This window comes from Armigeres subalbatus, chromosome 3, assembly GCF_024139115.2.
Source record: "Armigeres subalbatus isolate Guangzhou_Male chromosome 3, GZ_Asu_2, whole genome shotgun sequence".
NCBI lineage: Eukaryota > Metazoa > Arthropoda > Insecta > Diptera > Culicidae > Armigeres > Armigeres subalbatus.
In genome coordinates, this window is record NC_085141.1 from 2,801,663 (window position 1) to 2,812,599 (window position 10,937).

General features: G+C 40.8%; 1 protein-coding gene across 16 annotated transcripts; it reads right to left on the reverse strand.

The window, feature by feature from the left end:
- Positions 1-788: 788 nt before the first annotated feature.
- Positions 789-7,137, reverse strand: LOC134228177 (ketohexokinase-like). 16 transcript variants are annotated; one of them, XM_062709966.1, is made up of 7 exons: positions 7,021-7,123; positions 6,871-6,929; positions 6,599-6,802; positions 6,033-6,085; positions 5,667-5,885; positions 5,279-5,605; positions 4,526-5,210 (listed from the first exon to the last, which is right to left on the reverse strand). In XM_062709966.1, the coding sequence occupies exons 3-7, from the start codon at positions 6,639-6,641 to the stop codon at positions 4,767-4,769; spliced, it is 1,086 nt and encodes a 361-aa protein (XP_062565950.1). In that variant the 5' UTR covers positions 6,642-6,802; positions 6,871-6,929; positions 7,021-7,123; the 3' UTR covers positions 4,526-4,766. The 16 variants fall into 16 exon arrangements, with proteins under 16 accessions (XP_062565960.1, XP_062565959.1, XP_062565950.1 ...); XM_062709967.1 differs by having other exon boundaries at positions 6,599-6,817; XM_062709969.1 differs by lacking the exon at positions 6,599-6,802 and having other exon boundaries at positions 7,021-7,114.
- Positions 7,138-10,937: the final 3,800 nt, after the last annotated feature.

Sequence of the window (10,937 nt, forward strand, 5' to 3'; positions counted from 1 at the left end):
ACTGAAAAGGCACGTCTCAGTCTGAAACAACTACAAAACCACCACTTTTATATGGAGCTCTATACAAGTGAAGTGGCCCTACAACTATCTCCAACCGAGACGCGTCCCTTGAGTAAAGATGCATAAAAAAATCATCATCAACTGAAAACCTAAGTCATACTAGGCTCAGACGCCAAACACGTCCCCAATCCAATCGCTAGAAATCGAGACACCGGGTCCCAAACATGACCATCCTATATGAAAAACAGCGAACTTCTGGGGGTGTATATTGAACATAAAATAATGAATGTAATTTACCAAACTTAATGCATAACAAATTATTCAAATAAATAAATAATAAGGAATATCTTGGAGAATTAAAAAAATTATCGTAAAAACTACTTAGCTGATGGTGAATGATTTAATTAGATTTATTTTTAGCTTAAAATTGAATCAATTTCTTGAAATATGAAGCATGAGGTAAAACACATAAAAAATAAATTGATTAAGCTTGATATCCTCCGTGAAACCTATAGTCGAATGCATATTATTAATCGTTTATGTTTAATATGCAAATGCTAAATATTATTTTTCGCATAACAACACTCCATACAACGCCTCCAGATGATTATAAGCCCACTTTCGGAGCTTGAATCTTCCAGCCGCCATTAGGGAAGATCCATTAATTACGTAACGCAAAAATTTACTATTTTCAACCCCCCCGTCTCCCATATGTCACACTTTTTGTATGAACGATTTGAAAATTTTGTATGGATCGTCACATTTCAGGTGATCCCCCCTCCCCCTTTAAGCGTTACGTAATTCATGGATATTCCCTTAGACCTTGAAACTGTTTGTTCAAATTCACCATTTCGTCCAGCTCGTTTGTGTCAGTTGTTAGGTCGCCCATGTTGGTATTCTCCCGAACTTCCTTAACAGCGTGCAGACTGCAGAAGCCTACCTCATCGTGCGAGAGTTGCTTCAGAACCCTCGTGGCCAAAAAGGGTGCTGATTTCGTGCCGTACGATACTCACTGACATATTGTAATCCTTATCTGATTCCGAATCGCAACAAGTTGCATTCGATAAAGGTCAAGCCTAGTTCGTATCTTGTAATGCATTTGAAAACGACCGAACATTTCGTTCAAAACTCATTAACAAAATGATTCAACCCAAAAAAGTTAGCGCCCTAACTTAACGCGACAAACACACTATCACTACTAGGTGAATTAATATGTTATATTTGAAAGTAAAATTTGATATAAATAATAATTCGACTCACTGTCGGATTTCGATTCCTTACCGTAATATTAAGATATTGAAATTGATTTGATTGCAGTTTTATGTCGGCATTAAAGACTGCAGTTTATCCTTGAGATGATCAAACCCAAAATCGCCAATCTTCAAACCGGCCAATTTTGATCCAAACATCAAAGCGTCCTGCAATGGCTTTCTTTGACTTAGTTGGAAAATGCAACCTGCACAAAAGGTATCGCCCGCTCCTAGACTGTCGCGTACTTTTTCCGGTGGATAGATACCGCAGCTGTAGAATTCATCGTTCTCGTACAAAGCGCTTACACCATCGCTGCCCCATGGACATATTATCGTATAACTGTGAAAAATAAATTATGTATCAATCATTTAAAGATCGTTATAATGCCCACGAATATCACCTTCCTGGATGTGATTTTCTGAGGCCGTATACAGCTTCTTTAGAAGAGTTAAACCCAAGGAAACGCGCGAAGTCTTTTCCCAGAAAAACAACATTGGCATTTGCTATCATTAGAAGATTCGAATCACGTGGCTTCTCTAGATCTACTGAAACGGTGATTCTTTCGGATTGATCACATTGTTCATTCCAAGATTTGATGCGACTAATCATTATAGCAATTACCGTTGCGCTCCGTCTACCCTGCGAATGATTTTAACATGCATTTTAACGCCACCAACAGGTTTGCGTCTAAAAAATCGGTCCTTTAACGAACCTCGAAATGGATCCAACTGTATTCTCTCAAATCACACCGCTCAAAGTCCTCCACCGTCAACTCTGGCAAATTGGGATTCGAGTGAACAATGGTTCGACTCCCACTGGCGGCATTTAGCCAAACCGTGGACAGCGGAACTTCACAGCTCCGATGGAAGACGCAGTTTCCAATGTCAATGCCCCGACTTTCCAGATCACGGATCGCAAAGCCGAAATGTTCGGAATCGCTGAACGTGGCCAACAGCTCGCACTTGGCTCCGAGCAGAGCCAACACGGTACAGTCATTGGATGCGTTGCCTCCGCGTTGCCATCGGCTGTGATTGGATCTGAGAATGGAAATGGATTATATTCGTAACGGATTCGATTAGACAGAACAGTTATTTGTTTATACCGTTGATCGGAGTCCTCCAGGGGAAAATTTTCGCAAACTTGGATAATATCAAGATTGCATAGGCCTACGCAGAGGATTTTCTTTGTCGTCATTGTAAATCAGTAGAATCTGGAAGGGGGTGAAAGGTGATGCGTTTATATACTCATTAGAGTGGGGCGCAGTTGTATGGCAAAACGCAAACTTCGTCCGATCAAGTGAGATCAAGGTTTTTCTGAATCTTTTTGGGACCCCTATCAACTGTGCAAAATATGGGCTCGATTGGTTGCGACCTCGCATGCCGCATCGAGTTTAAAATTTACATGGAGATTAGTATGGGAAAACTTACTTTTCACATTTTTGCTATTAGCGGCTTCAATTTATCATCAATCACGTAACTCAATACGTTAGCATATAGTCTGAAAGATGCCGGAAGACTTTGCCGAAGAAGGTACGTAGCTGGAAGGTCTACAAAAAATGTTATCACGTTTCGAAAATTGATTGTTCAAACTATATGCAAGAAATCAATGTTTCTGCCAGCACTACCGGACGACCTATGGTTATCGAAAGGCAAAACCCATTTTCCTTCTTGTCGGTTTTTTTCTTTGTGAAATGATTCAGGATAGCTCCCATGAGCTCTAAAACCCAATAAGAACAATTATTTTGAAATAACACTCAGTTAAATTATTGGTCTACGTAGTTCGGCAGTGCTGGCAGAATAAACGATTTTTTGCATATGGTTTGAACACTCAATCTTCGAAACGTTATAACTTTTTTCGTAGACGTTCCAGCAACGTGCCTTCTTCAGCAAAGTTTTTCGGCATCCTTTGGGTTATACTTTAACGCAATGTGCCACTTGGTTTACGTTGAACTGAAACCTCTAGTAGTATAAATGTAAAAATATACGTTCTCCCATACTAATTTCCATACAAACTTCAAACGCGATGCGGAAAGCGAGGAAGCAACCAATCGGTCCCAAATTCTGCACAGTTGTTCAAAACCCAGAATGGCTTCGAAAAAACATTGATTTGAAAAAATGACCATGACGCCCCACTCTAATACTCATAGGTGGATTGCAAACATCAATTGAAGGTCGCAAAAATATCGAATTGCGACGTGACGATTTCGTCTTCTATTGAAAGCAATTCATTCTAGCTACTGACGAATCCCACTTCACTCAAACGCTTCAACGTACAAATGTTACAAGATCACCACAGGCAAAGATGGCAGGTTGCGATGTGGTAAATTCTTCAGAAATGTCGTTGATACTACCCTGGGATCGTACCAGTGGCGTAGCCTGAAAATTGGGTTTCTGAACATTTGTTTTAATTCGAGAGGGCTCGAAAAAAAACACTAATTACGTAAGAACTTATGGGGGAGGGGGATTCTGTCATTTTCTTACGGTCCATATAAATAAAAAAATGATTTATATGGAATAAATCTTACATGGGGGGAGGGGTGGTCGTAAATCTCAGAAAAATTTCTCACGTACTTAGTGTACGGCCCCTTTGCAATATGCTACAACGTAACATTTGTTCATCGATATCAATCCAATAGCATCGATCGCTTCGAACTTTGCACAGAACTATGGACAGGTAAATGCTGACCATGTTTCATGAAATTGCAGTAAACAAGACGCCACGAAACCCAAATAACGATGAGCATTCGCTTTGACGCAGCCGCGCTGTTGCCATCTAGCGGCGACGGACGTGTGCTTGAAATCACTGTTTTTCAACATGGTGAAGTATAGGAAGTGTATTTTAAAATGCTTTTAAAATGTTATTAACAGTGATATGTTGAAAACTTTTTAATACATATGGTTAGAATTTTGAAAAACTACATGTTAGGCTCCTTATTTACACATGTTTTAATCAAAATAATTCAACTTTCGTGTTACCTATATTAAAGTAAATTAAATTTCTAATAAAAAAATGAACAATTTTCGGCTAAAATGTGTTTTAACGCTTTAATAAGCATTTTAAAATTGACTTCCTATATCCCTTGCTGGGTGAAATAAAAAAGCATAAGTCGACCCCCATTTTGTTTTCTCGCTTTCGTCAGGGCCAATTGTGCAATACGTTATGTCCGTGGAAAAAATCTTTGAATCCCACAGAAGTGTAGGGCAATGTAATTCACTTTTAGCAATCGATGTTATGTAGGAATAAAAATGCATTCAGATATGAAAAGATTATTTGATTTCAATTGATGTTCTTTTTAATCTAAATTCATCACTGGTTCATGTCTTTATACATTGGATCCGATAACTCCTAACTAGTCGTATATAAACCTTACGCTACAACAATTATTTCAAGTCTTAGGTAACATGCTTTCTAAATTCTATGTAGATATAGCAACAACAGAAACAACCAATAATATGAATAACTTTATGGCAAACAAGAATAAACTGCATCATCCGTAGTGGTGGTGGTGGAAGATACTAAAAATCCACCCCGGTATCAAACAGATTGCGAAGCAGCAACGTCGCACGCCTGGGCAACAGTTTCAGCAAGTGACCCAACGCCAGACAGTACTTGGGAATGCTAATCTCCAGCTCATTGCGACGGACGCCGTCGATGATCCTGCGGGCAGCTTCATCGGATCGGATAGTCCCAAAGGCGCACGGGATGCGCATCCGGATATCGTTGCGACAGTTTTCAGTCAGGACGAACGGGTACAAGTGCACCAGGGAGATGGAGATGGTTCGGAGGAATTTCTCGATTCGCAACTCATCGAGAACCGACTCGAACAGTCCCTGAACGGCGAACTGAGCTACGGACAGGGGCGTCTGGTGCTTGACCCCACTAAGACCCGCCACCGATGTCAAAAACACGATGTGACCGTGATTGTTGCGTTTCATTTTCGGAAGGATCGCTTCCAGTAGCTGAAAAAGAGGATTGATAGAATGATAACACTGAGTGGATTAAATTCTTTGGATTGTAAAATTATTACCCAGAAGTGCGAGATGACACTCAGGTTCAGAGTGGTTTGAATTGGAGGGGGTTCGGTAATAAGTGACCTTGCACTAGGAACCCCACAACAGTGAAAAAGTATGGTAATGTATCCAAAACGTTTCTCAATGGCATTCGTTGTGCGTATGACATCGTTTTTGTTCGTCAGGTCACATTCGAATGCATGAGCAATGTAACCACTACTGTTTATACTCTTAACCAGTGTGTCATTATCGATTGAGTTAATGTCGACGCAAGCTACTTTGGCGCCCAATTCGGCCATCTGAATGGCCAAATCACGTCCGATTCCTCGACTTGATCCAAATATCTAGAACGAAAAACACAAACTTAGCATCACAATAGTCAAGTCACGTTACTGCAACACTCACTGCCACAATTTCGCCGGCCACGGGTTTTCTCTTCGGAGGGCGGACCATCTGATAAAGTGAACGCAGCAGTTGCATGGCAAAATACACTAAAATGATGAAAAAGTCCCAGAGGAGGATGAGACTTGAGTACAGCCGCAGGATCATGATGACAGGTTTTCTATGACACTCGAGCCAGTTCGGGATATACGATGCTTGTGAATCCTGCAAGATTGATGTGTTCTGATTTAGAATAATGCATTAGTGGTAAACTATGACGATCGAGTGAATTTTTCGTATGTTTAATTTTGCCCGAGGTTGTTCAATTTGATAAGCGAATTTGTATCATGCGTGCCCCCAACAAACACAGTAGAAAAATCGGTTACTTACATGTCTTATCATGTCTTGCCTGGTCATCTTTTCAGGGATTATTCGGTTTGCAACTGATAAGAATTATGTGGCACAGAAACAGAAAGAACAAGAAACGGAGAAAATTCATACATAGAGTAAACAACCAAAGCCGCGCATAGTAAAAAGGATTAGACAGATTCCAAAATAAAGCTGAATGATTAGTTTGATTCCATTTGGTTCGTTTGAGTTCATCGTTTATAAGAAAGTGATTTATTGACCTACGATGCAAAAAGCCGTAACTTGATCATTAGTTATTATATATATATTACATAATTTTGTAAAATTTGGCCCTCGTATTGAATTTTTTAGCTTTAATGGGACGTAGTTGAGCAACAAATAGGCAAACGTCGTTTATCGAATTAGTAAAGCTATAAAAGCGTAAAAATACAGTTTCTGATAAGAATAAATTTAAAATTCGTTCTATTCCAAAACGTGTTAGTTAATAATATTCTATGTTTTTAAGATTCGTTTCAATGTTGGGCATAAGATATTGGGAAATTACTTCACATGTCTACATAGTATAGAAACTCAAGCTGCGAACAAACCGCGTCCTAATCTAATTAAACAGCGATACGAAGTGTTACTCATCCATCCAATTGGCCGTCAAACGTTTCCAAAAGCGATATTGACCTTTGCCCGGTCGAATGTATGTAGGTCGTACATAGGCTGTCAATGATTTAGCAGTCGATGGTATGGATTGATCGAGACATTGAACGATTTACAAACATGATAACGGTCGTCTGGGCACTCTGGTTGATAGAAGACTTAACCTTCTAAATTCAATAACAATTGAAATAAGTTCTCCATGTCTACTTACCCAAATTTCGTTATTTTTTTTACTTTGCAGGAGGAGGCTTTGGAGTATTTAACACAGTCCTGATAAACGTTTAGATATGAACAAGTTAATAATAGCTCACCTACTATGTACAAAGTACTTTTTATCTACAACTAGAGAAAGCAAGCCTACCAATAATCACAACACACCCAAGGCTAAGTACCTATCTGTTAACAACCACGTAAAGCCGATGTACTACGAATGGAGAGAGCAAAACAAGTAATGGACTTTATTCTACCAGTGACAGCACATGTGCAGAAATTCATGACAAGACTGCATATATCAAGACTACTTCCCCTAGCGTCTGATGGCAGTGCGCTATGGGCTGTCACGAAACAGTTATTACCGTAAAAAAAAATCTAAAATAAATGTTTGATCATAGAGAAATCTATACATTTTTACTGGTTTGTAGGGCTGAATGCAATTATCTCATTACATACAAATGAACTTCTGTAAGATTTATCATCTTATTTAGCACAGTTGTAGGATCATTTAGTTTAAGCTACATGCAATGTGAGAGCGAAGTACAGTCGGGATTCGCTGGTTGGGATTTTATTTCTTGGGTCACTTTTGGGTCACTCCGTTGGTTGGGCCATGGCCCAACTAAAAAGCAACCGTACGTCAAAATTCAATGTAAACACGGAAAATGGGATTGGGCGTCACTGGACATCATTTGTGATGTTCAAGTCGAAATACACGTGTTCAAATGGCCAACTAAAAAAACTAATTCGTTAGTTAGGCCGAGGTCGTGGCCCAACCAGCAAATCGTGACTGTAGTGCATAATGTAATAAACAGCATAGCATAACTGACCGCACACCATGCTGGGTTGGCTGACGATAGAGACGTTATATGCGACTGGGACTTGACATGTTTTTATTCAACAATTTATTTGTTCAACACCTGGTCAGGTCCTTAAGATCAGTGGGGATATGGGTAGGAAGTTTTTTTTTTTAATCTTTCGTTTATTTGGAAGGCTCAATTGCCGTGAAGCGTTACGGAGCCGAAATCAAGTTTAACAATTCTTATACAAGGTTAACGATTCTTATACAGGGGTTAGACAAAAAGGTTAAGATAGGCAAAATTTTGTTGAAGTTCAAATCAGCCTAACTTTGCGTAGAACGATCCGATTTCTATGAAACCGGGACCTTCGGACGCGGAAACTCTTCTAGTATACTGTCCCCATGCAAAACCTCAGATTGGCCTATGGCCACCGGAGATGTTCCGGGTTTTCCGAGGACATGTTAAAAATGCATTTTTTCTTCTGCTTGTCGTTTTATCTGACGTTTACTGCCATCATGTTTTATGCTCTCCCTGGAAACGAGAACTAATAAGCTGACCAATGCTGGCTGCAGATCTAAAATTCGTTTGGTACACGCAAAGATATGGTCATTTTCGTAAAATCGGTACGGGATTGACCATACACCCTGAACAAATGTCACTTTCGCAGAACACCCGGAACCTGCTACAAATTGGCCAGAGAGTCTTACAGTCACCATAATGTATCTTTAATAAAGATCCTATATTCATCGTATTGGGAAAACATGAATTTTGACACCCATATATGCATAGTTCCAGACGGTGCCAAAACTGGCCCCTCCTGGAAGGCCCTTGGAACCTGCTATAAGCGTGGCAGTGGACACTATCATTCTGAAAATGTTTCCGTGATCATCGTCTCGCAAAGCCATGAAGATAGATACCCATATTTGCATTGTTCCGATCTGTTATCGTTTCATCATGTTCCCGGAACCGTTTTTACGGAAATGGCCATATCTCTGCGTAGTTTTGATGGATTCTCGATCTACAGCCACCATTGGCCGGCATATTAGTTCTAGTTTTTGGAGAAAGCATAAAACATGATGAAAGTAAACGTCACATAAAATGACAAGCAGTGGAAAAAATGCATTTTGAACATACCTTCGGAAAACCCGGAACATCTACGGTGGTCAAGGACCAATCTTAGGTTTTGCAGAGGGGCAGTATACTAGAAAAGCGTCCGGTTCTGATGGTCTTGATTTTATCAAATCGGATAATTGTACGCAAAGTTATGATGATTTGAATTTCGACATAATTTTACCTATCTCAACCTTTTTGTCTAACCCCTGTACATAGTGTTAGTTTTGGGGAACCGAAAGACTCGCGGTTTAGTCGAGGTTAGGGAATACAATAATACAGTAGGAAAGGAAAGGATTTGAGGGTGCTTAAGTAATTACGATGCTGATGTTCACAAAGTTGACATTCCTAGCATTTTTACATCTGTAACGGGACAAACAAACTTTTTTTGGGAGACAACGACAAGAGGAGGACATACGGAAGGGATTAACGACAGACATGGAAATGTACAACAAGGGGAAGACATTTGATATGGGGTACGAGAGACAAGGGAATGGGCAGACAATGATTACAGTTTTACATCAGCAACTTTCAAAAATTGGTGGACCAGGGACATGTACTCGAGATCAAGGCCCGACAACACTTCCCTAATAGGCTTTGGTTGTTTTCCTAGGACCCGGAGATGTTCAGTTAGCGCAGATCTGGGGCCACGATGCTCCTCGCACGCTCACACGACATGATCGATGTCCTGATAATCCTCGCCGCAAACACAGAGATTTCCTTCCGAGAGTCCCACTCTGAAAAGATGTGCATTTAGAGTGTAGTGATTGGACATTAGACGACACATGGTTCGAATGAAGTCTCGTCCCATATTGAATTTTTTGAACCATGGACGCTTCGACACCTGCGGGCGAAATGAATACAGCCATCTACCCAACTCCCCATTTGTCCATTTCTGTTGCCAGCTGTTCAAGGTTTCCTGACGAACTAATGAGAAAAATTCATCGAAGGTGATTTTCCGATCGTAAATATCACCTTCCATAGCGCCCACCTTAGCCAAAGAGTCCGCTTTCTCATTTCCCGGGATCGAGCAATGAGAAGTGACCCAAGCCATGGTGATTGTGTAAGACCGTTGTGATAAGGCACTCAAAGCTTTCCGTATCCCATTCAGTAGATACGCTGAGTGCTTAACCGGTTTCATCGACCGAACAGCCTCCAAGGAACTTAGACTGTCGGTGAAGATGAAAAAGTGGTCAGGAGGTAGGGATGCGATTTGCTCGAGTGAATAGTGTATAGCTGCTAGCTCAGCAGTATACACGGAACAAGGCTCTTTGAGCTTAAAGTAGGCGCTATGGAAAACGTTGAAAACACCGAAACCAGTGGAGTAATCCATTTTGACCCGTCTGTAAAAAGCTTCTCTCCTCACTGGCGTGCCCGTATTTGCTTGCAAATAATGGAGGTATGACCTCCGCACACAGAAAGTCTGGTATTCCATGAACCTCCTGCTTCATGGACAGATCAAAAGTAACAGAGGAACTGTAAGAGTCTAAGAAGTTAGCACGATTGGTGTCAACCAAAGATGGGCTTACCTCCAGCGTTATGTACCGGTGGTAAATACTCATGAATCGAGATTGAGGGTTTGTTCGAGCAGCTTCTCGAAGTTGTCAATGACCAATGGATTGATGGACCTAATCAACCGGAGGAACCGGAGCGATAATTCCGCGAAACGATCTGTTAGTGCAAGTACTCCCGCAAGTACTTCCAAGCTCATCGTATGTGTCGAATTCATACATCCTAACGCGATACGAAGACAGCGGTATTGAATCCGTTAAAGCTTCAGCATGTGTGTTTTCGCCGCGGACTGGAAGCAGAAACTACCGTATTCGAGGACCGACAAAATGGTTGTTCTATACAACGTCATAAGATCTTCGGGATGCGCTCCCCACCATGTTCCGGTTATTGATCGCATGAAGTTGATCCGTTTCTGGCATTTTTGTGTCAGATACACAATGTGCTTCCCGAAGGTACATTTCGAGTCGAACCAGACCCCGAGGTATTTAGAAGACATGCTATGAGTGATTGTCTTACCCATCAGTTGGAGCGGGAACTTTGCCGGCTTATGTTTTTTTGAAAAGACAACCATCTCAGTTTTCTCCGGAGAGAATTCGATACCCAGCTTCGTAGCCCAAGTGGACAAATTGTCCAGAGTATCTTGCAA